At 36.5% G+C, this 27,441-nt stretch overlaps 1 protein-coding gene and 1 non-coding gene across 3 annotated transcripts in view; both read left to right on the top strand.

Annotated features, from left to right (window-relative positions):
* Window positions 1-27,441, top strand: part of RAB3GAP2 (RAB3 GTPase activating non-catalytic protein subunit 2) — a 119,715-nt gene that overhangs the window by 63,405 nt on the left and 28,869 nt on the right. For both annotated transcript variants that reach the window (XM_023203708.2, XM_023203707.3), the window contains exons 8-21: window positions 117-216; window positions 2,058-2,156; window positions 8,215-8,363; window positions 9,233-9,312; window positions 9,439-9,528; window positions 11,235-11,374; window positions 13,304-13,520; window positions 14,059-14,202; window positions 14,426-14,508; window positions 14,802-14,866; window positions 18,878-18,968; window positions 20,627-20,754; window positions 21,795-22,008; window positions 22,373-22,470. In XM_023203708.2, coding sequence (XP_023059476.1) covers window positions 117-216; window positions 2,058-2,156; window positions 8,215-8,363; window positions 9,233-9,312; window positions 9,439-9,528; window positions 11,235-11,374; window positions 13,304-13,520; window positions 14,059-14,202; window positions 14,426-14,508; window positions 14,802-14,866; window positions 18,878-18,968; window positions 20,627-20,754; window positions 21,795-22,008; window positions 22,373-22,470 — 1,698 coding nt within the window. The remainder of the gene's footprint in view (window positions 1-116; window positions 217-2,057; window positions 2,157-8,214; window positions 8,364-9,232; window positions 9,313-9,438; window positions 9,529-11,234; window positions 11,375-13,303; window positions 13,521-14,058; window positions 14,203-14,425; window positions 14,509-14,801; window positions 14,867-18,877; window positions 18,969-20,626; window positions 20,755-21,794; window positions 22,009-22,372; window positions 22,471-27,441) is intronic.
* On the top strand, window positions 4,037-4,167 carry LOC111537173. The gene has a single exon (XR_002729932.1). It is a non-coding gene; the product is annotated as a small nucleolar RNA SNORA36 family (small nucleolar RNA).

Genomic DNA, 27,441 nt, shown 5'->3' with positions numbered 1-27,441 from the left:
ACGGTTTAGTCCCAGTATTTTTCATTTTACATTATTCATGAAATTCAGTATAATAAAAAGTAGATAAGCTTATTTGATGTATCTATTCAAGAACTTTTTTTTTATTTCTTAAATAGAATGAAGAGTTGAGTATCTTATATCCAGCTGCCATTGTGACTATTGATGGATTTAGCCTTTTTCAATCTCTTCGTGCTTGTCGAAATCAGGTAGCAAAAGGTAATATTTTGGCAAGAAATAGTTAACCTCTGTTAATGTTTGTTTTATTTAATTTCACCTGCTTATGGAATTAGGTATGTCTTCTAAGTAAAGAAAGGCCTTCTGAACTAGATTTATGGGAAGAACCTGCCTCCTATAGAGACAGGGGAGCATGTTGAGTAGATTGCTTAGTAAGGTAGAGACAAGCGCTAAAACATAAACACTTTTGACATGTTGCCTTTGGAGAGTGTGATCAGCACAGGAACACTGGGCTTTCTTTACGAATTCAGCAGTATGTCTTGACTAGCTAGATTTGCAACTGTATTGACAACCAACATTGGGGTAAAGAATTTAGTTGCATGTGGCTAAGGTACCAGATTTTCACTAGATCAGCAGCTGATCAAGGCCAACATCCTAAAATCTGGTGACTCCACATTGCTTCTGTCCTCCCTGAGGATAAAGCTGTCCACTGTGTGCAAGAGAAATGCGAGATCCTACCGATATCACTGTCAGCAGGACCCAGCCGGGAGTCAGCATGAGCTGCTTTTTGCTAACTCAGAACACTCAGAATGGAGAAAAGCTAGAGGCCTAAACTTAATGTATATGTGGGCATTATTTTGTGACTTAGGGATGAAAACTGCCCAAATAATCAAGAATTCTTACTTTTACTACCTATAGTTTACATTCTGATGCTGTTACCTCTTTTGGAAGAGATATTTCATCAAATTCAACATGCCATTGATTGTAAGAAACACTATTATTTTATGTACCACTAAGAAGAAAAACTATTGCCAGTGAAAGATACACCATCAATTTTCAGATCTCAATTTCAGAGTTGTGAAAATATGGAAGAGTCTTAAAATCAGTGAAAATATGAGTAGTAGCACTAACTTCCCCTTTTCTTCTGGGATTGAGTAGAGGAGCCTTAATGGCCCCAAAACAAAGTTTAACTTTAGTGAAAATTTAAATAGCTGATAATACCGATTATAAAATAATTGTCAATTTCTAGTTTATTAAATTAATGAAGTTCTTACCTACTGAAAATTGCCTTTTGATATATAGGTTAATGGTGAGTATTTTAAATGTTCTCAAGATAATGAAGCTTATGGTGGGCTAAATTTAAATAATTTAAAAGATTCTGAAAATAGATATAAAAATTTAAACAAATTCTGACCTAGTAAAAAAAGCATATACTAGAAAAGAACCACATAGCCAAGACATCAGAAGTTTTACCAATCATATCAACCTGCTAAAAAAGACAGATAAAAATTTTTGATTGCAATATGAGATGCTGGATTTAGACTAGGTTTAGAAATAATTTTATGAAGCAGTAAACATATCCTAATTAGCCTATGTTTTCAGGAAGCCATCTCAACCATTTAGGAGTTAAACTTTGTTTTGAGGCCACTAAGTCTCCACTACTCAATCCCAGAAGAAAAGGGGAAGTCAGCGCCACTACTCATATTTTCACTGATTTTAAGACTTTTCTTTTCCATATTTTAAGAACTCTAAAATTGAGATCTGAAATTATTTCTAATTTCTAATACAGGCATGAGCCACCGTGCCCAGCCTGAATTCACTTTGATTTTTAGTAGTAGCCTAGAATTTTTAGTAGTCTTCTTTAATGACTTGAGTGTTCCAGAATCTTTTGTGACAGCCAACTTAGTCTTTTAAATGTTTGCATTTTATGTGCATTGTCTTGGCATGAATAAATCTCCACTTTATGCCTTGTTTTCATTACTTTGACTCATTATTAGCTGAAATTTTAGAATAATAAATTAGTATGGTTTTAATGATTTTTTTGTAAAACTTCATTTTATCCATAATAATTAAGTTTGGATTGTCTATTTTATCTTTTGTAGCTGCAGCATCAGGCAATGAGAACATACAACCACCACCATTAGCTTATAAGAAATGGGGTCTACAAGATATTGACACTATTATTGATCATGCTAGTGTTGGTAAGTGTTACTAATTCAAATTCTTTTGGAATTTACTTCTTAAACTTTTTTATTAAAGTGCCTCATTTTTTAGAGATGGACATTATTCTTTATTTATTATTATTATTTTTTAAGATGGAGCTTTGCTCTATCACCCAGGCGGGAGTGCAGTGGTGTGATCTCAGCTCACTGCAACCTCCACCTCCTGGGGTCAAGTGATCCTCCCACCTCAGCCTCCCAAGTAGCTGAGATTACAAGTGTGCACCACCACGCCTGGCTAATTTTTGTATTTTTAATAGAGATGGGATTTCATCATGTTGGCTGGGTTGATCTTGAACTCCTGCTGAGATTACAAGCATGAGCCACTGCACCTGGCCAACATTTATTCTTTTTTTTTTTTTTTTTTTTGAGACGGAGTCTCGCTCTGTCGCCCAGGCTGGGGTGCAGTGGCCGGATCTGGGCTCACTGCAAGCTCCGCCTCCCGGGTTCACGCCATTCTCCTGCCTCAGCCTCCTGGGTAGCTGGGACTACAGGCGCCCGCCACCTCGCCCGGCTAGTTTTTTGTATTTTTTAGTAGAGACGGGGTTTCACCATGTTAGCCAGGATGGTCTCGATCGCCTGACTTTGTGATCCGCCCGTCTCAGCCTCCCAAAGTGCTGGGATTACAGGCTTGAGCCACCGCGCCCGGCCAGCCAACATTTATTCTTATGTGAAAAAATGCATTGCCTTTATTGAGACATCTGGAAGGCAGTTCAGATTCAGATCATCATAGGCATATATTTTAAAGTTGGGCATGATGGCTAACACCTGTAATCCCAGCACTTTGGGAGGCTAAGGTGGGTGGATCACATGAGGCCAGAAGTTCAAGATTAGCCCGACCCACATAGCGAAACCCCGTCTCTACTAAAAATACAAAAATTAGCCGGGTGTGGTGGTACACACCTGTATTCCCAGCTACTTAGGAGGCTGAGGCAGGAGAATTGCCTGAACCCGGGAGGTGGAGGTTGCAGTAAGCCAAGATCACGCCACTGCACTCCAGCCTGGGTGACAGACTCTGTCTCAAGAAAACAAAAGAAAAGAAAAATAAATGGTAGCAGTTTTAATAAAGATTTAATTATGCCCTCAGCCACAGTATTGTATAGTTTTAAATCACTCACTATTTGACTAACTTTTCTACAGACAAATTTGGTCTAGATAATGACCATATAGATCAGTCTTTTAAAAATGTAACCTTCGTCAGGTGTGGTGGCTTGCATCTGTAATCCCAGCTACTCAGAAGGCTGAGGTAGGAGGATCTCTTGAGCCCAAGAGTTCAAGACCAACCTGGGCAACATAGCGAGACCCCATCACTTAAAAAAAAAAAAAAAGTAACCTTTAAACTAGTAAAATGTAGATAAAAGCAGATTTCTTCTTGCAGCCACTATAAGAGAGCTTACTGTGTTAGGTATTGAGGATATAGAGATGTAAAGACATGCTTCCCTGCTGTCTTAAAGTGTGAATCTAGTTAGAAGAAACACATGAGAATGGCTGCAGTACTACAACATAATTGTAGCAGACAAGGGGACCAGCTGTAGTGGGAGCAGAGGAGGAAACACTCATTGTTTCTCCAGCACACACTATACACTTTTACCCCTAGATCTATGTGCATGTTGGCTAGAATGCCTCCTCTGTGTTTGTTCACTTGGTCAAGTTCTACTCATTCTATGAAAACTGGACACTGGGAGAGAAAGAGCAAGGAGAAAAGGAAGGAGTGTGACTCTAGAGAGGCTAACAAGATACCTGACACACAGGCTGTCTTTCTATTTACTGCGTAGCTCTTATATGGTATACTCTGTAATAAAAACCTATTGGTAAACATTTCAGTGTGTCTAATTTTTTGCTAGCATAAAAATGCTACAAAACTCCAAAGTGTTGAGTTCAGTTCAGGGTAGCTTCCCTGCTCTGTTAATTAAACTTTGGAACATTGAAACTGGCTAGGGAAAATGATTGGATAGAAAATGTTATTCTATTCATTTATCCCCAGCCTACAAAATGAAAAAAGGTACAGTAAACTTCATTGTATGTATATCTTTATGTAAAGGTCTGGTTAATTTATTCAACAAGTAAATGAGTAGCTATTAATATTTGTGCTAGAAATACAAGATAGGACTCCACCCTGATAAAGCTTACATTTTGGTGATGGGGAGACAAACAATAAGCTAAATAAATAAATATGATAATATCAGACTGTTAGTGAGCATCATGAAGAAAATAAGTAGAAGGTTATGATAGAGAGTAAAGGAAGAGGGTGCTTTAGGTAGACTAGTGAGGAAAAGCCTCTCTAGGGAGAGACTTGAAGGATGAGAAGGAACCAGCTATGGAAAGAGGTGTAGGAAAAGCATTCTAGGCAGAGGAGCATCAGGGATATAGGCCTGGGAGCCTTGAAGACCTCAGAGTGTTCAAGAAACAGAAAGGGGGTTGGTGTGACTTGACCATAAAGAGTGATGGGAAAACAGGACAAAGTTAGGTTGGAGATGCAGACTAGGGTTAGATCACGTAGGGATAAGGAGATCTGATTTTATTCTAAATGCAATGGATGTCATTGATGGATTCTAAGTAGGGGGTTACATTTTCACATATCTCTGTTTGCTGGGTAGAGAGATGCTTGTAGAAGAAAGCAAGGAGACCAGTTAGGAGTATGTTGCAATAATTCACGCAAGAGAGAATGATGGCTTTATGGTGGAGGCAGCCGAGTTGGAAGGAAGTAGACAGATTTGAGATATACTTTGTACTTGCTCAGGGATGGTTTTGAGAAACAAGAGAAAGGAAAGCATTAAGGGTTTCTTAATTTTTAAGTTTGAGCAACAGGGTGGATGATGAGACTGTTTACTGAAATGAGAATAAGGAGGAGAGGCACATAAAGAGTTATGTTTTTACAGGTTAACTTCTGACACAGTTAAACATTCAAGTAGAGGTATCAGGTGTATGAATTGGACATGAGAGTCTGAAGTTCAGGGAGGAAGCTGGGATTGTAGATATAAATTTGAGAGGGAGTGGTTTACTGTGGAATGTTTTGTAGAGTTCAAGAAAAGAAGAAGGTCCATTGGATTTGACAACGTGGAGTTATTTACTGACTTTTGATATGAACAGTCAGAATGGTGAGGATGAAGGCCAAATTAATATAGGCTTAAGAATAAATATTTTCACCCCCTCGTCTCTAAAATCACAAACAAGGAGCATAAGAAATAGATTCTCAGTATCTCCATTTTTATGGAGTCCTGACCTCTTCCTGAAGCCTCATACTCATTTCTCCAGCTCCCTACTGAATAATTTCTACCTAGATATCAAACTTAACATATCCAAAATCGAATTCTTAGTTTCCTCCTGCCAAAGTTGCTCCTCCTTTTTTTTTCTACATCATCTTTCTTCTGGTTGCTCCTTACTGTGACATACAAGGCCCAACTTTATCTGGCTTATGGTACCTCTGACGCTGTCTCCTGTAGGGTACCCCTCCCCGTTCATTGTGTTTCATCACGCAGATCTCCTCTGTGTTCCTCAGACACAGCAAGCATATCCCTACTCTAGAGCATTTGGATTTACTGCTCCCTCTGCCTGGAAAACTTTAGCTAGTCACATGGCTTTCTCCCTCTCTTCACTCAGGTCTCTTAATGTATCATGTTGTCAAAGAGGCCTTCTTTAGTCATTCTACTCGGCCTAGAAAATTATCCAATGAGTTTGACTTTATGGAAATTTATATTGAGAGGGACTTTGATGTCTTTCAAAGTGTGGAAAGACCTCAGACACTCAGGGAAAACTCTTAATGGCAAGGTTAACTTAATAACTCCAGAAAAAAAAGAATGCACAGCCAAGGAAATGTAATTACAGTAAGTGGTGTATCTCATCAGTAATACTTATATCATTCCTAATAATAAAAACAGTGAATTTAATAAAAAATTGAGATACAAATATTTTGGAAGGATATAGGGAGAGAAAGAGAGATGTAAATAAGCCATACCACCTTAAATTAATGAAAAATAGTGCTAAAATCGGTGACTCGAAAGATAACAGCCCCCTAAATTCAGTACCAATGTGTAGCAATATAGAGGGCAGAAAAACACTTTAAGTAATACTATAGGAATGTGGTCAGCAAAATGTAGACTGTGGGAAATTAGTCTCAAACAGCCTTGTTTCTTCAACAAATAGATTTCAAAGGATTGAGGATGGGAAGGAGGGGTTGAGGAGGTCAGAAGGATTTTGGACCAAACTTTATGTCCATTTGTTTGTGGTCCTTACTTTGAAACCCAGAGGTATTGTTTTTCTTAGCAATGATTCGCTATTTTGCTTCGAGAGCAGAGAATGCAGGAAGTTTAGGTCAACTAAGGTTAAGATTTAGCCAGGGGAGTATGTGTGTAGGGGGAGATGAGTGTAGGGAGGTTGTGGATTTTTGCAAGAAAGTGATGATGATGGAATGCAAATCTAAGCTGGATAAAAAGGGAAGTGATCCCAAGAGGTACTTGATAAATAGTGGAAAAAATAGTAGGATTAATTAATTTAAACTCAAAATTGTGAAATTACTGTAGGGAGTTTCTGTAGTAATTGAGATGGAAAGCTAGGAGGTGGTGGTCTAAGTGCGGCACGCTTGAAATCAAAGTTACAAAGAATCTACAGTTGCTGATGACCGAATCTAAAGTGTGACATCGAAAATGGATGATTTAAGTTATAGGAAGGAAAACATCATTGGTAGCAAGGATGGAAAGGACTGATCAACCATTTCCTTACCATAAATTAGAATCCTTTAAAAAAATTGCATATCTATTGCAAAATTGTCCTCTGGATTATCTTGTAGCAATTTATACTCCCGTGTATATCGCATGGGAGTTTGAAAAGAAGCTGTTTTAAAACTTAAATTTCAATTTATATGCCATACAATTTGCCCTTTGATCGTGTTCTGGTGGAGCCAGGCAAAACTTATGCAAATTTTGTAATGTAGTGAAAACATTTTGTATACTGAATCATGGATTCATTCATGACTATGAGACAGGTGTTCTGATATTTTATGATAGTCCAGGAGGTGGGAGGGGAATTTAAAAAACAGTCCAAGGATTTGTTTGATCACTTTAATTCCTATAAATCCAGTGAATGGTTTCCTTATGAACTCACTCAAAGAATTTCCTTTCCTAGGACACATCTTAAGGACAAATGCAATTTTTGACAGTTTTCAGGCAAAGGGGAGCAATACATGTATATGAAAATAAGTAAGGTCAGGCACAGCAGCACATGCCTATATTGGCGGGGCACAGTGGCTCACACTAGTAATCCCAACACTTTGGGAAGCTGAGACTGGAGGATCACCTGAGGTCAGGAGTTTGAGACCAGCCCGGCCAATATGGTGAAATTTCGTACCTACTAAAAATACAAAAATTAGCTGGGCATGGTGGTGCATGTCTGTAATCCCAGCTATTCGGGGAAGCTGAGGCAAGAGAATCTCAAAAAGAGAGGAAAAAAAGGGTGAATTGATATTTGGGGATATAAGTGGACTGTATACTTCTGGTACCTCTGAGTTTCGTATCTGTTCAAAAGATTAAATTTTGTTTTTATGATATTCTATAGGTTATAGAAATTGTAGATGGAAATTTTAATATTTAATTTTTTTTTGAGACGGGGTCTCGCCCTATTGCCCAGGCTGGAGTGCAGTTGGTGCAATCGCAGCTCACTGCAACCTCCACCTCCCAGGTTCAAGCAATTTTCCTGCCCCAGCCTCCCAAGTAGCTAAGATTACAGGCACCCACCACCACACCTGGCTAATTTTTGTATGTTTAGTAGAGGTGGGGTTTCACCATGTTGACCAGGCTGATTTCAAACTCTTGACCTCAAGTGATCCACCTGCTTTGGCCTCCCGAGTGCTGGGATTACAGGAGTGAGCCACTGTACCCAGCAGAATATTTTCTGATGTTGATTTTGTAGCTTTTAAAATGACTTTTGTTTATTAAATAAAACGAAACATTTAGCATCTTAGAATGGAACTGAAGTAAAAATGTAATGACCAAAATAACATTGTACATTCAAATCACGTTTGTTTGTTTGTTTGTTTTATCATTAGGTATTATGACTCTGTCCCCCTTTGATCAAATGAAGACTGCCTCCAATATAGGTGGATTTAATGCAGCAATTAAAAATAGTCCACCTGCCATGTCTCAGTATATCACTGTAGGGTCCAATCCATTTACTGGCTTCTTCTATGCTTTAGAGGTATGAGTTTTATCAATGATCATAAGTAAGGCCGCTCTTGATTTTACCATTTGTCTACAAATAGGATGTGGTAACTTGCTTAGCCTTAGAAGATTAAGCAGTTTACATTTCTAAATTTCAATTGAAACTAAAATTAATCTCAACTAGCTTTCTTCTAAATTCTTTATGTTAACTGAAAAGGTACTACCATCAGTGTAAAAGAAAATTCTTTGTTTCTGAAGCCCTGAGTTATTTGATAGCTGAGATGTCTTTAAATATTGGTGCAATAGTCAGATGCTCAGACTTGTTAATGATGTCAGCCCACCAGGGATTTCAGTAAATGAGGAATTGTAAAGACAGAACAAGCTGCCAACTATACTTGTTATAAGTGGTGAAAATTGCTTCCTAAAATAGGGGAAAGTTGAGTGTTAGATTTGGCAGCTCTTGTTTCTCACTTAAAAAGCATGCTTCTCAGAATTGTCCAAAATATCTTTTTACTTTTATAAAAATGTGTATGTATATGTGTGTGCATATATATATATAAAAAGAGAGAAAAGAGCCAGTTATATGTAGATGTGAAATCCATAGTCCAGCTAGAATAATGTAATCTTAATATCCTAGTTTAAAATTTATTTTAATGAAATTACAATTTAAAGAGGGAAATTTTAATGGTAAAATACACTAATTGTGATTTTATTTTTAAACTATAGAGTTAAAACTGTTTTTTATATTGCTCCTAAAATAAACTTTTTACTGTACTCTGAAAGAAGCTGAGTTGCTAGTCCAGCCTTTACAACTTTTAAAAACATTTTAAAGTAAGCTTTATTTAGAAAGTATGTTTGTTCTTTGTAAGCTGCTGAGTTTTCTCTTTCAAATGTTCTGTTTTTCAGGGAAGCACCCAACCATTATTATCCCATGTTGCGCTAGCGGTTGCAAGTAAACTCACTTCTGCTTTATTTAATGCTGCAAGGTAATTACTTAACAATTAAATAAAAAATATCTCATTTGTATCTACTTGCTTTTAACTTATATTTTGATAGTCTGCACTTTAAAACCCTGGAAGCTCAGTTTTATTCTAAGTTTTCTTTCTTTTCAGTGGTTGGCTTGGTTGGAAGAGTAAGCACGAAGAAGAAGCTGTCCAAAAGCAAAAGCCGAAGGTTGAGCCAGCTACCCCATTAGCTGTAAGGCAAGTCTGTCATGCTTCCCAAATTTTAGTCCTTTTAGAAAGGTACTGTTAAATGTGTGGTTTTTCTGTGTGCTTGGTTGATTTGCTGATCTCGTAAGTCTTTGGAACTTCTGAAAGCCATTGCAGTGGAATTTTTTTCCCCACTAGAATGTAAAACTCCATGTGAAGAGTGACCCTTACCTGTTTGATTCACAGCTGTATCCTTGTTATATACTAGGTATTCAAGATGTATTTCTTGAGTGTGCTTTTTAACAAATAAACTTAGCTTGGTCTAATGTAGGAGAATTAGTTTAGTGATAACTGTTGCATTTCTTTTAAAGTTTAGATGGTTTGTTACTAAGTTGTGTAAACTTTAAAAGTACTTAGTGATTTCTTTTAACAAATGTAATCCTAGTGGATTACGGTGGCTCACGTCTGTAATCCTAGCACTTTGGGAGGCCTAGGTGGGCAGATCTCTTGAGGTCAGGAGTTTGACACCAGCCTGCTCAACATGGTGAAACCTTGTCTCTACTAAAAATACAAAAATTAGTTAGGCATGATGGCACGTGCCTGTAATCCCAGCTACCCAGGAGGCCGAGGCAGGAGAATCGCTCAAACCCGGGAGGCAGAGGTTGCAGTGAGCTGAGATTACACCATTGCACTCCAGCCTGGGGGACAAGAGTGAAAAACTCCATCTCAAAAAAAAAAAAAAAAAGTAAAAGCAGGAGTCCTGTATTCAGGCACTCTGTAGACAGACTCCTGGCATGTGCTTCTTTGTTTACTTCAGTAGTGCTTTAGAATGTTTTAATATATTTGTGAGTTTTTTTTGGTGGAGGGAGCATGATTTTTTTTATTATTATTATTTTTTAGACAGAAGCATTTTTTTTAATGTTTGGTGTTGTTTAAAAATCATTTTTTATTACCTAATATAAAGTACCACCATGAAGGGAAATAGAACACCTCTTCTTTATGGATGTTCTTCACCTAAAGAGAGCCAACTAATGATTAAAATTTATCAAAGTATATCTTCTAATTTTTTTTTCTTCTTTTTAAAAAATACATTGTAACATACCACATTTCCTAATATCAAGAGTCAAGAAATTAGCCAAATGGCCCTGTGCATCTCAAATAGATGTAACAAAGGCTGAGCACCTTTGTTTCAGGGACTTTTCTCTAAGTGAGCTTTCCTAGCTCTCTTTTAGTACCTCTTTACTTTTATTTTACTCACAATTCTAATGAGGTTGGTTATAGACCAACAGCAGTTTAGAGATAACTATTTAGAAAAAGGAAGGTTTTTGCTTCGGGCAGATTGGTATCAGCAGGATGTGATATCTTCCAAAAAAGAGAAAGATTAAGAAGAAGAATTTAAAATAGACAAAAGATGCCTGTGTGGGAGCAAATTCTAAAATTTAGTTGATGGTGAGGACTTTGTTTTCTGTGACATGCCTTTTAATCAAATATAGTTATACTTTATATTCTCTGGAGGAATAGGATTGTGAGTGTCTATTGAAAACCTACATAAGACTGTGGTTTTATTTTATTTCTTTTATGTATTTTATATTACAAATGTCAGTTGTGAATAATAAATTAACTATTAATCCAGGCAAAATTCATATTTCTTGATATAAAAACAGATTCAGCTTATTTCATTTATGCATTTCATTTTTCTGTTGTATGTTTCTGAATTGGAATATGATTTGAGCTTTTTATTTTCTTTTAAATATCAGATTTGGACTTCCAGATTCTAGACGCCATGGTGAAAGCATATGTCTGTCTCCATGTAACACACTGGCAGCAGTAACAGATGATTTCGGCAGAGTTATTTTATTGGATGTAGCTAGAGGAATTGCAATACGCATGTGGAAAGGTACTTCTTACAAAAATCCAGAAAAACAGTTAATTCACTTTTTACCCCAATAGTTGAGCAATGTTATCATGCTTTAGCTTCTGGTTGATAACTCTGTTTAATTCTTTATGTTTATATTTTCTTTTTTTGACATGAACTCAGATCAGCAACCACTTGATCCAGTAGTCAGCTGATACATCTTTTAGGTTTGATCATGTTTAACCTTTATCTTATGTATTTTCTTTCAATTCTCACTGTTATTGTAAATTTCTGAGTTCAGTTTCTTGCCCCTGCTACATCTATTCCCCTTCACAAAGCCATTCTTGAGCCAAATGTTCTCCCCAAATCTGTAATGCCAAGTCTTTCAGATTTAAGATAGCAAAACCCATCTTCACTGACTTGACTTTTATATCCATATGCTTGGGTCAATCCACCTGATGTGTCAATAAGTATGTCACTTAAGAGTTTCATTCAGCTATTAGTAACAGACCCGAGTAACAGACCACAGTATCTTCAGGAACCCAGTCTTCCTCCTTGTAGCGTCCCCACTCAAGGTTCTCATAGACAGCCCTCTTACCTGCATTCCGGGAAGGAAGCAGAAAGGAAGAAGGCTTCTCCTGGCAACTGAGTCAATCTGCTTTGAAGATATTCCCCCAAAGTCCCTTCAACCATTATCTACATTAGCCAGAACTTAGTGACATGGCCTCATCTAACTATGAGGGAGACTTGAAAATATCTTTTAACTAGGCACATTGTGAATAATATCTCCCTGACTAACAAAGAAGGCATGATTACATTATTTAGAATCATCTGGAATAGTAACATGTCAGCGTAGACCACAATTTATGGCGCCATCAGGTCTGTCCTTTAAAAATGTGAGGAATAATGGATTGAGGTCGTTAAATTACTCTGGACCAGACTGAAGCCACTATCACCTTCTTGCCAAAGAATTCCTGCAGTGACAGAGACAGTCTTTACCTACTACATGTTTAACTATCTTTAGAAATAGTTTTAGTACTGCAGAGATATTATTTCTCCTTGGTGTTTGTCTCCTGAAACAATATCAAAGATATGTTCTCAGCAAGACTTTTCTAAAATACAGAAGACAAAGCTGTACTGACTGCTCCAAATCCACTATGGCAGTCTTATTCCTTGCATCATTGCCTGCCTTTCTGCAGCTGGTGCAGCCAGTTTTCCTTTCCATTGTGTCCTTGGAAAGAAAGATCAGTTGCCTATGTGGGGGACCACCCTAAAATGGAAAATAGCATCAGCTACTTCTCCCATGCAAGAGCTTCCTCCCATTGCCCTGTAACCCATATTTTCTATCTGCATGTTGCCAAAAGGCTTGGATGGGAAGGGAAGGGAATGACAGCAGGAGGGGTAATCAGATGGCTTCAATTATATCTATAATCTTTTTTCTTATTTTTTGAGGGAGTTTCACTCTTGTTGTCCAGGCTAGAGTTCAGTGGCATGATCTCGGCTCACTGCAACCTCCATCTCCCGGGTTCAAGCGATTCTCCTGCCTCAGCCTCCCAAGTAGCTGGGATTACAGGCATGTGCCACCACGCCCAGCTAATTTTTTGTACTTAGTAGAGACAGGGTTTCACCATGTTGGTCAGGCTGGTCTCGAACTCCTGACCTCAGGTTATCCACCCGCCTCAGCTTTCCAGAGTGCTGGAGTTACAGGCGTGAGACACTGTGCCCAGCCAATATTTTCTTTTCAAAGAGAAAAAGTGATCAGAAGTAAATATAGCAAAATACTAAGATTTGATAAGGCTTGGTGATAAACTGGTTATTATTTATTATCATTTTTTATTTAAGATATTCCATAATAAAAATATACTTTCATAGCTTTTCTTACCCCCCTACCCCCACTATTCCAGAGTACTTCAGGTGGCTACTATGGAACCTAGACTAAGTAATTAACTTCCCTTTCCCTCTGTCTCTAAGGGTACCGCGATGCACAAATTGGATGGATTCAAATTGTAGAGGACCTTCATGAAAGAGTACCAGAAAAGGCGGATTTTTCCCCCTTTGGAAATTCTCAGGGTCCAAGTCGAGTAGCTCAATTCCTTGTGATCTATGCACCAAGAAGGGGAATTTTAGAAGTGTGGAGCACACAGCAGGGACCTAGAGTAGGAGCTTTCAATGTGGGGAAGCACTGCAGGTAAGCTGCAAATGCTGGCTTTGTGCTGGTTACAAAATGAAATATAAGAATGCTTTTATTAAAATAAAGCTTTTACTAAAGCTGCTTATTAGATTACAAGTTTGAGAATCACAGTATTCTTTATTGTGGTTTTTCCTGTGAGTGTCTGATATATGCTTAAGTATTTAATAACAAAAAAAATTGAAAATGCCATGATACACTGCTCAATTAAAGTTAGCTTGTTGCTGATGTTTGTCCCTTACTTATGCTGTGAAGACTCAAAAGGAAAGGTTCCTTCAGCTTGCCCTAGTCATAAGTGAGGTGAATGCTTTGTTTGCCATTGAAACATGGGCCTGATTGTGTTCATTTAATTTTTTAGAATCTTTCAACAAGGCAGAACTCTGCTAGCTTTACTTATGTATTTGCTATCAGTATTTAGTTGCCTTATTAATGCTCCTAAATTGATAATAATGTTGGGTTTTCTAGCTATAATAAAAGCACCTTTTGGCATTTCTCCTTGTTCTAATGTTTTTACCATATTGGGATGTGATTTCTTTAGGCTGCTGTATCCTGGCTATAAAATAATGGGCTTAAATAATGTTACCAGTCAGAGTTGGCAGCCACAGACTTATCAGATCTGTCTTGTTGATCCAGTGTCTGGAAGTGTGAAAACAGTCAACGTTCCATTCCATTTAGCACTAAGGTAAGGTGTATCCGGTGTTGCTGACTGACGCTCCTCTGCTAACTTTTCCTAGTTCCTAGGTTTGTTGTACTCTCTTTTGTTGTTGCTGTTTTGTTGTTTCCTTTGTCTTTAGACTGATATCTTTAAATAGAAAAAATTTAAAGGAAAAAAAGTTGGAGTGTGTCAGAATTAGAAAGAAAATAATTTCACATTCTGTAATAATTTGTTATATTTATTGGTTTAGCGATAAGAAGAGTGAACGAGCCAAGGATATGCACCTGGTGAAGAAACTAGCAGCCTTACTGAAAACAAAATCTCCCAATCTTGGTAGGTATTCTCTCATACAAATAATAAAACATATTGTTCTATCATCTTTTAAATCAATAAAATATTCTGAATGGAGCAATCAAAATGATGCATGGATGAGCTTATTGGAATTGCTCTGTAAGGCTGAAGTGTGCCATCTAGAGGGTGTTATAATTCATAACAAGAAAACATTAATGTGAGAGAACCCAAAAATCTTTTAGACTCAACTGATAGTACAGATATGTTCATTTTCTTTCAGAATAATGTTTCACTGTTATAAAAATTAAAATTTTACTTTAATTTTTCCTTTATAGATTTGGTTGAAACAGAAATAAAGGAATTAATTCTTGATATTAAATACCCTGCAACCAAAAAACAAGTAAGTATATATAGTACGCAAAGATTCCTGCTAGTAGCTATAATACATCCTTCTTAAGAAAATCTTTGTTTTCCTATTTCCCCCAAACATGACAGGCTGAAGTCTTCTTTTCACGTTTTTATTGTTTATCCCTTTCTGTATTTTCATGTGGAAGTTCCCGTTGTCTCTTTAAAAAAAAAAAAAAAAAAATTAATATTCATGCCTGTAATCCCAGCACTTTGGGAGGCTGAGGAGGGTGGATCACTAGGTCAGTAGTTTGAGACCAGCTGGTCAACATGGTGAAACCCCATCTCTACTAAAAATACAAAAAAATTAGCTGGGTGTGTTGGCGGGTGCCTGTAATCCCAGCTACTCAGGAGGCTGAGGCAGGAGAATCGTTTGCATCCGGAAGGTGGAGGTTGCAGTGAGCTAAGATCGCACTATTGTACTCCAGCCTGGGCAACAGGGCAAGACTCCGTCTCAAAAAAAAAAAAAAAAAAAAATTAGTATTACCATACATTTGAGTGTGTTTTATATACGCACATGTAAACATCCCTACATTATATATATTATGTATATAATATATATGTAATAGTAAATATGTGTGTATGACCACCTACCTTAGGAAATACAATCTTACCAGGAACTCTAAAGAGCCCTGAGTGTCCCCCCTCCGTCCCATTCCCTCCTCCCATGCTTAAGGTAACCATAATTTAGAATTTTGTGGTTCTTTCTTTTTCTTTGCTTTATAGTTACATCATTCCTGTGTGACTCCTTTGAAACCTGTTGATGCATTTCCTGCCTTTTCAAACTTTACATAAATGGAGTCATGCCCTATGTCTTTACTGACTTTAGTTTTTCCTTCAGGATTATGTTTCTGTGTCATTCATATTGGTGTATGTAGCTATAGTTATAATTGATTCATTTACTATGCCATACAAATTCCGCTCACTGACTAGAATTTATTTACACTCCTGTCAGTGAATGGTTAGGTTGCTTCCAGATTTTTGACATTACAAACAATGATGCTGTGCTTATCCATGTACATATTTCCTCATTCACATATGCATGAGTTTTTCTGGCATTTATACCTAAGAGTAGAATTGCTGGGGTGTGAACTTCTTCAGCTGTACTACTTGATGGCAAATTGTTTCTCAAAATAGTTGTACTAATTTATATTCCCACTTGTTCTGTATGAGTCCCTGTTACTCCACAGCCTCAGCATTCCATGGTATTGCCAGACCTTTACTTTTTGCCAGTCTTGTGGTTATAGTATGGTCACCATTGGTGATTTCTTTTACTCCCACTCTTCCTATCCAAACCCCTCATAATGCTATTCAAGTCCTAACTCCATAAATTCTTACATAATGCTTCGATCCCCATGGATAACTCTGAACTCCTACTCTACTTTCAATCAAAACTGGATAGTTAATGACTACTTATTTTCTGATTATTTCGTGTATGTTAATCATAGCTCCCCCAACTTTTTTTTCTTTAGGTCTTATAAGCTCCTTCAAGTAGGAACCTTACCAAATACTTGATTTTTATAATTCACAGCATCTAAAATAATGCTACTGTGAAAATGTAAAAAAAAACCGTATCACAGGTTTTTTCTTTTCTCTTACACAGTCACTCAACACTTCTGCCACTAGATGTAGGGTTTTTTTTTTTTTTTTTTCCCACACACCAATGAATTTCTTTGGCAGATTCTCCAGCTAACACCAGCTGGTTATTCTCTAATTCACTTCAATTCTGACACCATCTACCTGGAGATAGCATGAGATCATCACCACAGGTTAAGAGCTCAGTCCCGCAAGACTTCTACCTGCTTCAGATACCAGTCACAAGTAGTTGGTCGTCAGCTATATTTCTGACTGACTGGCTATAAATTAGGGTTACTATGACCCCCTCTATGCGGGTGATGAATTTGCTAGACCAGCTCACAGAACTTAGGGAAACATTTTACTTGAACATTTACCCATTTATTTATAAAGGGTATCACAGAGGGTAGAGATGAACAGCCAGGTGGAAGAGATGCATAGAGTAAATCATATGGGAAGGGTTGCAGAGCTTCCATTCCCTCTCCTGGAAAGCCACCATTCAGGTACCTTTACATGTTCAGCTATCCAGAAGCTCTTCCAACTCTTGTCCTCTTGGGTGTTGTTGGAAGCTTCATTATATAAGCATGATTGATTACATCATTGGCCATTGGTGATCAACTCAGTCTTCAGCCCCTCTTGGCTCTCCAGAAGTCAGGAGTTGGGCTAAAAGTTCCAATCCTCAAATACATGGTTGGTTCCACTGGTAACCAACCCCTTATTATGAAGCTTTCCAGGAGCCTGCCATGAGTGGCCTCATTAGAAAAAAAGATGCTCCTATCACCCAGGAAATTACAGAGGTCTTAGAAGCTCCTCATCGGAAACTGGGGGTCAAAGACCAAATGTTAGAACAAAATGTTCTCCTAGCACCTCTGTCTACAAAGGGATTAAGAGCTCTGACTGATGAACCAGGGCAGAGACCAAACATTGGAACAAAAGAAACTCCTAGCACCCCCATTGTTCAGGAAATTATAGAAACTCTGTGTCAGGTACTGGGGCCACAGACGGATGTGTATATTTCTTATTATTTTATAGATACATACATGGGAGAATTTAGTGAATAGTGATATGTGGGAGAATTTAGTGCAGAGTGATTCTGTTGCAGTCCACTTTTAAAACACTTTTTATTGTGTTATTGTAGAACAGAAAAGCCTTTGTGACTTTTAATTGTGTTTTCCATTCTACTGACGATGCTAATTGGCTCTTATTTTCCTTAGGGCAAAGTCTCCGTTATTAGAGATGACATGATGATGACAAAGTGGGCATCTAGAGAGGCAGTTTGAGAAATCTGTAGTAGACAGTGTCATCACCCACACAGTTCTTCTCATTTTGATGCCATCTTTCTTCTTATCTTAAATCATAGAACAACAAAATTGGGAAACCAGCATAATGCAAAATATCTTCTTGATTTTCTTTTTTTTTAATGATACTTCTGAATCATGTATGAAGCTGTGAATTTTATAAAAAATGCTAGAAAACCCAATAACAAAAGTTATGTCTTAGAGGACTGACTAAAGGGAGGGAAGAAACCAGTTTAGGCTTTGGGAGACTGAATAATGGGGAAGAAAGTAAGCTAGCTGCCAGCCTGTGTAATCATAGGCAGAACAGGAGCAGGTTATGCTTGTCCTGGGTTCTTGCCTCTTATAGTCACTTTCTTTATTGCTTCCTGGTAGTTGCTTCATTATAGGCCTGAGCAACATCTTGAGCCACCCTCTAAGCCCATTTCTCCTCCACAAACACACAGAAGTTTTTGTGTTGATTGGATATTTGTCTTACCCTGCATTCTCAGCCTACTTTTTAAACTATTTAATCTCATTAATTAAAACCCAATTTAATGTGCTAATATGAAAGGATAAATATGACCTTTAACTGCTATGTCTGACTCATTGATGTTTCTGATAGTTGCTACTTTAGGCATAAGAGATATTTTGGGATTGGTTATGAAGAATCTTAAATATCTATGGGGGTAGGGAGAGGGAGGTAGGGAAGGGTGGGTACTATATCTATCTAGCAGGGCCTATAGATTCTGCCTGCCATGCACAAATGCAGTTATTAAGCTATAACTAAGTTATTAGCAGCTTTTGTTATTGACATGACAATAATCTCTGCTTTTCATTTATTTCTAGATAGTTTAGGCATATTCAAACACTTCTTATTGGTAAATAGCTTTATCTTTGTTTCTAGCAGTTGCCTTCTAGTTGTTTTATTCTCAGCCTGGATTTTTGTCATTTATATCATATTTGGCATGACATAAAGTTGACTGTATATTACTTAACAGTGCAACTTGAGATTTAAGATATGTACACTAAAACATCTTAAATATAGAGCTTCTCTTTGAAATTTGGGGTAGTAAAAGTTTAGGCATAAATATAAGATTTAAAAAACAAAATCATTGCCTTATGATTACTAAAACTGTTCAATATCTTTCTTCTAGGCTTTGGAAAGCATTTTGGCAAGTGAACGTTTACCATTTTCTTGCCTTAGAAACATCACTCAGACTTTAATGGACACTTTAAAAAATCAAGGTAATAGGGTTTGTACTGATTGAAGGTTACGTTCTTAACTCAAATTTTGTAACTGATTATAGAGAGCTATTGACTTTGTGATACCATCATGTTACTTTAATGTGGAAATAATATATATATACATAAGAAATTACGAATCTTATTTATTCCCTATTTAATATATGTAGTTGATCTTCATCTAAGCTGTCTTTGAATGTATTGACTGTTTTATTGGGAAGTTGTTTTTAATTGTGAGGAAAGAGGTCAGGATAGAATGATAAGTTGTTACTCTGATATAGCTGTAGAACATTAAAGAAAGCATTGGAATGAAGAAGTTATCTGGTGGTATGGGAAAACAACCAAGCTCTCTCGCTGCCATTGTCTTTTCTTTAGCTTCACAAGAGGAGACAAATTTCTGTAGGGGGTCACATAACGTCATTTTGACCAAGATAAGAATAAAACATATTTGTACTTTGTATTAATGTTTTATTAGTATATCAGTTTCCCATCAGTTTCCCTCATGAACAGAGTTAAGGACTTCCAAAATCACAGACGACGATCAGATTATTTTTTCTAGTCATTTTTTGATGTTCAAAATTTGTCTGTACTATCACATTGTTCTTTAAAATCAGTCAACCCGTCAAAATGTATTTGTCTGAAAAAGGATTACACTTGAAACTGTGGGGTTGTAACACCATATTCCATCCAACTGAACTAGTAAAAATTCACTTTATTCTGAATTCCTAACATCAGTTAAATTGTAGTGTGCAGTGGACTGGTGTCATCTAGTTGTGACTTTTGTTTGTCATATTAATTATGTAAAACCAACTTTGTGTTTTAATTATGTGTAAGTCAGCTTAAAGTGGCTTAATAAACAAATTGTAAGTTGTTCTTTCAGGGCTTCAAACATGCTAATTTTGAGACTCTTTTTCAACCTTTTTTTTTTAACAGATACTTGAAACTGACATTGGCAAATAGTGAACTCCTTTAGTGTACATCACTTGTCAGAAATAAATGCTTCTTTTAAAAAGCATGGTATAGTTATAAAGCCCTCCCACCCCTCAAGACATTAACAAAATCCCAAGATTTATTAAATGAAACGTTGTCTTTCACTGACCTGGTAGTAAACGAAATACCATTGTTGGAGTTCTATAAAATCATCAGTTTCAAGTTCTACATAAAAATAAGATTCCTAAAATCTAATTATTTTGTATGGTCAGTTTTATTAAGGCTATAAGAACTTGAACAATATTCCACGATACTGTATTTCAAATATGATTTTGGGGGTATTATCAGTGTCTCACTTTTTAAAGAATAAATATTTGTTTTATGTTAGATATAAATATTCATACAGTATGTGAATTATGTAGTCAGGGAAAATATTTTCAAAGGTATTTCCAGATAATTTCTTTAAACTTTGAGTATTGGATGAAGATATTTCCACTTTCTTTTTTATCACCCTACTTTTAGATCATCTTATTTTATTTAAAAATTAGACATTTTGTCATGACAGAAAAATTATTTTTGCTTTCAAAATCTGATATAGCTTAAGCATCTCAATATTTAATACATCAGAGCATCAGGGAATTATGTAATATTGAGAGATTTAATGAAAGAAAAGCCTGTTTATGAGTCTGTTAAATATATCTCTTATATATACTTTTCCTTCTGCCTTTTAGAACTTGAGTCTGTTGATGAAGGATTGCTACAGTTTTGTGCCAATAAACTAAAATTGCTGCAACTCTATGAGTCGGTCAGTCAACTAAATTCCCTTGATTTTCATTTAGACACACCATTCTCTGATAATGTGAGTAATCCCACATTTTATATTATATAAAATAATCTATCTGGTTAGCTTTACTTTTTAAAATCGGTAGTAACAAAGTAGAAAATTAAGAATTTTTTTAAAGCTTTAAAGTTATGTTTTGTTTACCAAGCCCCCTACTAGCTCTCTGTGCCTTGCTGCTAAATTTATATTATTTATACAAGTGCTGAGATTATAGGCATAAACCACTATGCCCAACCACAATATGTTTTTGTACATATAGTATATAAAAATAGTTTGAAAGCCTAACAGGTTGTATCCCTGAGAGCCACATACAGGACTTATATGTGGATACAATGAGAATTGTTTTTCTATGTTTTATTTTATAGTGTTTACTCTGCTTAATTATTAAGCATTTAAATTCAAGTATTTAGTTTCCTCAGACTGGTAAGAGTTGCATTTGACACTTTTAAATTTTTTTCTGATTATACAGTAAAACATGTTTATTAAATTCTAGCATTTTCCAGGGTATAGTGGCTTGCACCTGTAATCCCAACACTTTGGGAAGCTGAGGTGCGAGGATCACTTGAGCCTAGGAGTTCAAGACCAGCCTGGGCAACATAGTGGGGCCCTGTGTCTACAAAAGAAACTTTTTAAATTAGCTGGATGTGGTGGTGCACACTTGTGGTCCCAGCTACTCAGGTGGCTGAGGCAGGAGGATTGCTTGAACCCAAGAAGTCAAGGCTGCTGTGAACCATGATCGTGCCAAGGTACTCTAACCTGCGTAACAAAGTGAGACCCTGTCTCAGAAAGAAAAAGAAATGCTAACATTCTAGAAGATAATAAAGTACCCTCCAGAAATATGCTAAAATGGTACTTTTAGTAGTATGTAGTGTTCAAGATTATAGTTTATTTAAATAAACTCCTACTCATGAAATGTGATTTGTAAGTAAAGTTTTAAGCAGAATACATGATAGCTATTATATTAATTAAAAAGTCAACTTTTGCTTACAGTCTTGAATTTCAGTTCAGATAATGTGGTTGATAGATGTGGAATGTTGTTTTTGTTTTCTATTTTAAAGGACTTGGCTGTGTTACTAAGGCTTGATGAAAAAGAACTGCTTAAGCTCCAGGCATTACTAGAGAAATATAAGCAAGAGAACACCAGGACAAATGTTCGATTTTCTGATGATAAAGATGGTGTGTTACCTGTAAAAACATTCTTGGAATATTTAGAATATGAAAAGGATGTGCTCAATGTAAAGAAGATAAGTGAAGAGGAATATGTGGCTTTAGGTAGGTAAAATAATACACTGGTCTTTGTATCCCTCTTCTTTTAGAAGAAAACATGGTAGGAACATATAGCATCTCAGGAGATTCTGTTTGTTTTGAAATTTAAATAATGAAAGGATTTATTGTACTGTGTTTTTTGGCCAACAAAAGACACTCTGGTCGACAGGTTGTTTTAATAAGTATACTAAAGAGACAATATTAGATCATGATTTGCTTTCTGCTTTAATAAATTAAGCAAATTGAACCATTAATTTCTCTTCCTTCATAATGTTTTGTTTCTCTGGAATTCCAGGTTGTGATTCAATAAGATTGTTAGTCCAAATGGTAAGTAGTCATTGATTAATGTGCTTTGTTTTTGTTCTACCAGGTAGTTTCTTTTTTTGGAAGTGTTTGCATGGAGAAAGCTCCACTGAGGATATGTGTCACACTTTGGAGTCGGCTGGACTTAGCCCTCAGCTGTTGTTGGTAAGGTTTTTTTGGTTGCTGGATGCTGTTCTTCCTTGTGAATGTCACCCAGAAGTGTCAGTCTTCTTCTTTTTTTTTTTTTAACTATTGTCTTTTAGGTTATCATAGAATGTCCATGAAAACTTTCTAAAAATGATCAAAGAAATTTTTAATCACTATATTTAATAGAGTAATATTATTTTATTTTTCTTATACACTGTAAATTTTTTTTCTTTTTCTTTTACTTTGAGAGAGAGAGAGTCTTGCTCTGTCACCCAGGCTGGAGTACAGTGGTGTGATCGTAGCTCACTGCGGCCCCAACCTCCTGGGCTCAAGCCATCCTCCCATCTCAGCTTTCTGAGTAGCTGAGGCTACAGGTGCATGCCATTATGCTGGGCAATTTTTTTTTTTTTTTAATTTTGTAGAGATGGGGGTCTCGCTATGTTGCCCAGGCTGTCTGAAACTCCTGGCTGAAGCAATCCTCCCTGCTTGACCACTCAAAGCTTTTGGATTACAGACAAGAACCACCGTGCCTGGCCAATTTTCTATAAATGTTAACAAGCATATTCTATAGTTGGCCTAAAATAAGTTTAGAATCTGTATGCACACATCTATATGCATGCATTTACAATAGAATTGGATCATCAGTAAAAAACTGTCATGTTACGATGGAAAAGATCTTAAAAACAAAATAAACTTCCCTTAGAGCAATGTGGAATTGTTATCAAACATATTCAAACTTTGAATATATATTATAATGTAATCTCAATTGTAACAAATGTTAAACAAAAGAATCATCCAAGGAGAAAATACAACACTAGATTTTTGCCCTTTCTGAAAAAATCAAGGAAAGTTACCCCATCTTCCTTGTTCTTCTTTGTTCTTACCTATCCCCTACACATGCCTGCATACACAGTTGTCCCTCAGCACCCATGAAAGATTGGTTCCAGGAACCTCCCCCTCCAATACCAAAATCCATGGATACAGAAGGTCCTGATATAAAATGGTGTAATAAAAAATTAGCCAGGCATGGTGGCATGTCCCTGTATTCCCAGCTACTCAAGAGGCTGAGGCATGAGGATCCCTTGAATCAGGGAGGTCAAGGATGCGCTGATTGCACCTCTGCACTCCAGCCTAGGTGACAGAGTGAGACCCTGTCTCTAAAAAAACAAAAAAGTGGTACTTGCATGTAACCTATGCACATCTCCTGTATACCTCAAATCATATCTAGATAACTTTTAATACCTTATGCAATGTAAATGCTGTGTAAATTATTGCTAAACTGTATTGAGGGAATAATGGCAAGAAAAAGTCTGTACGTGTTCAGTATAGATGGAACTGTCCATCTTTTTTTTCCGGAATATTTTTGACTCACAGTTGATTAAATCCACAGATGTGGAATGCATGGATACAGAGGGCCAACTGCATACTCTTTCACACACCCCCATTCACATGTTATATTTTGGCCAGGATTTGGGCATCCTACCTCTGTGAGCTTGTTGATGGTTTAATGTGTTGTGTTTATTTTGTATATGTCTGGTTTTGGTATCTGGGTAATTCTGGCCTCATAGAATGAGTTTGGAAGTATTCCCTCCTCTTCAGTGTTGTGAAATAGTTTGAGTATAATTGATATTAATTCTTCTTTGAATGTTTGAAAGAATTCAGCAGGAAATTCATTAGATCTGGGCTTTTCTGTGATGGGAGATTTTTATGACTGCTTCCATCTCATTACTTATTATTGGTTTGTTGAGGTTTTCTGTTTCTCTACGGCTGGTTGGCGTAAAGCTGTTCGTAATAGTCTCTAATGATCTGTGTTTCTAATGATATGTTTCTGTGGTATCAATTGTAATGTTTTCTTTTTTGTCTCTGATTTTATTTATTTGAGTCTTTTCTCTTTTTTTCTTAGTCTAACTGTTTGTTGATTTTGCTTATCTTTTTTAATAAAAAACTTTTTTGTTGATCTTTTGTAATTTTTTTAGTCTCAATTTCATTTATTTCTGCTTGACCTTTTTACTTCTTTTACTAATTTTTAGGTCGGTTCTTTTCTAGTTTCTTGAGGTGCCTTATTAGATTGTTTATTTGGAGTCTTTTGTTGAGGTGTTGTCTATAGACTTCCCTGTTTTTTTGTTTTTATTTTTGAGACTGTCACCAGGCTCGCTGTCACCAGGCTGGAGTGCAGTGATGTGATCTCGGCTCACTGCAACTTCCGCCTCCTGGGTTCAAGCAATTCTCCTGCCTCAGCCTCCTGAGTAGCTGGGACTACAGGCATGCGCCTCCACGCCTAGCTAATTTTTGTATTTTTAGTAGAGATAGGGTTTCACAGTGTTGGCCAGGATGGTCTCAATCTCTTGACCTCGTGATCTGCCTGCCTCAGGCTCCCAAAGTGCTGGGATTACAGGCGTGAGCCACCACGCCTGACCGACTTCCCTCTTAGCACTCCTTTTGCTGCATCCCATTTTTATTTTTTTCAAGAAATGTTTTGATTTTATTTTTAGTTGCTTCCTTGCCTCATTGACTATTCAGGAGCATGTCGTTTAATATCTGTATTTGTGCAGTTTCCAAAGTCCCTCTTGTTACTGATTTCTAGTTTTATTCTGTTGTCAGATAAATACTTCATATGATTTTGACTTTTTAAAATTTGTTGAGAATCGTTTTGTGGCTAACATATGGTCTGTCCTGGAGAATGTTTTATGTGCTGATGAAAAGAATGTGTATTCTGCAGCAGCAAATGAAATGTTCTATAAATGTCTATTAGGTCCATATGGTCTAGTATGTAGTTTAACTCTGATCTTTCTTTGTTGATGTTCTACCTGGAAGATCTGTCCATTCCTGAAAGTGAGGTCAAAGACCTCTGTTATTACTGTATTGAAGTCTGTCTCTCCCTTTAGATCTATTAATATTTGCTTTATATATTTGAGTGCTCCATTGTTGGGTGCATATTTACTTACTATTGTTAGATCTGGCTGATTTGACTCTTGACTCTTTTATCACTGTATAATTACCATCTTTGTCTCTTTTTTTTTTTTTTTTTCGAGACAGAGTCTCACTGTCGCCCAGGTGGGAGTGTAGTGTCATGATCTCGGCTCACTGCAACATCTACCTCCCGGGTTCAAGTTATTATCTTGCCTCAGCCTCCCCTTCGTCTCTTTTTATAGTTTTCAACTTAAAATGTATTCTATCTGATATATGTGCAGCTTCTCCCGCTCTTTTTTGGTTTTAATTTTTATGGAATATCTTTTTCCATTCCTTCACTTTCAGTCTATGTTTGGCTTTATAGGTGAAGTGAGTTTCTTGTATGCAGTATACATTTGTATGTTGTTTTTTAATCCATTCAGTCCCTCTGTGTCTTTTTTTAATTATTATTATTCCTGGGCCTAGGCTATTCTCTCATCTCAGCCTTCCAGTCAGCCAGGACTATAGATGCATACCACTGTGCCCAGCTCACTCTGTGTCTTTTAATTGGAGAATTCAGACCACTTACATTCAGTGTTATTATTGATTGGTAAGGTCTTACTACTGCCATTTTGTTACTTATTTATTAGTTGCTGTGTAACTCCTCTCTTTTTTCTGTCTTTTATGGTTAAGTGATTTCCTCTTATAGTAGTTTCAATTCATTGGTTTTGATTTTAGTGTATCGATTGTAGGCTTTGCACTGTGATTACCATGAGGCTTACAAAAAAAAAAAAAAATCTAGTTACAACAAGAATTTGATACCAACTTAACTTTGATTGCAAAACAGCAAAACCAACAAACCATAAAAAGAAAACCTATACACATTAACTCTCTTCTCCCCCCATTTTAGTATTTTTGATGTCATCATTTTATGTTATTTATGTTGTCTCTTAACAAATTGTCCTTTTTTTGATAGTTTTTTCTTTTAGTCTTCTTACTAAAGATATACGTGGTTTAAACACCACGATTACAATATTAGTACAACAACCACATTAGCATAATTTTCTTTCAGTTTGGAGAACTCCCTTTAGTGTCTAAGAAATCACACATTTCTTACAGGATAGGTCTGATAGCAATACAGTCCCTTAGCTTTCGTTTGTCTTGGAAAATCTTTTATTTCCCTTTTTCATTTTTGAGGAATAACTTTGCCACATACAGTATTTTTAGGTGGCAGTTTTTTTCCTTCAACATTCTGAACGTATTGGCCCACTCCCTCTTGGCCTGTAAGGTTTCTGTTGAGAAATCTGCTACCAAGAGTATTGGATCTGTCTTATACGTTATTTGCTTCTATTCTCTTGCTGTTTTCTAAATTCTCTCTTTGTCTTTGACTTTTATGAGTTTGTAAATTAGAGTGTTCTTGTTTAACTCGGATTGGTGACCCTTGACCTTCCTGTACCTGTATATTCTACTTTGGAAACTTTTCTGTTATTACTTATTTGAGTAAACTTTCTACTCCTTTGTCTTTCTCAGTTCTCTCTTTAACTCCAATAACCCCAATATTTGCTCTTTTGAGGTTGTTTTATAGATCCTATAGGTCTTGTTCATTCCTTTTCATTCATTTCACTTCTTTCTTCTCCTCTGGCTATGTATTTTCAAATAGTCTATCAATGAATTCACTGATTCTTTCTTCTGTTTGATCAATTCTGCTATTGATGTTCTCTATTGCATTTTTCATTTTATTTATTTTTCAGCTCCAACGTTTCTATTTGATTTTTTTCATTAGTATTTCGTCTTTTAAAAATTTCTCTCACCACTCCTATTCAACATAGTGTTGGAAGTTCTGGCTAGGGCAATCAGGCAAGAGAAAGAAATCAAGGGTATTCAGTTAGGAAAAGAGGAAGTCAAATTGTCCCTGTTTGCAGATGACATGATTGTGTATATAGAAAACCCCATCGTCTCAGCCCAAAATCTTCTTAAGCTGATAAGCAACTTCAGCAAAGTCTCAGGATACAAAATTAATGTGCAAAAATCACAAGCATTCTTATACACCAGTAACAGACAAGCAGAGAGCCAAATCAGGAATGAACTTCCATTCACAAT

This window comes from Piliocolobus tephrosceles, chromosome 1 (assembly GCF_002776525.5).
Source record: "Piliocolobus tephrosceles isolate RC106 chromosome 1, ASM277652v3, whole genome shotgun sequence".
In the NCBI taxonomy this organism is placed as follows: Eukaryota; Metazoa; Chordata; class Mammalia; order Primates; family Cercopithecidae; genus Piliocolobus; species Piliocolobus tephrosceles.
The sequence above is the reverse complement of the archived record's forward strand: the minus strand, read 5'-3'. Positions and strand labels throughout refer to the sequence as shown.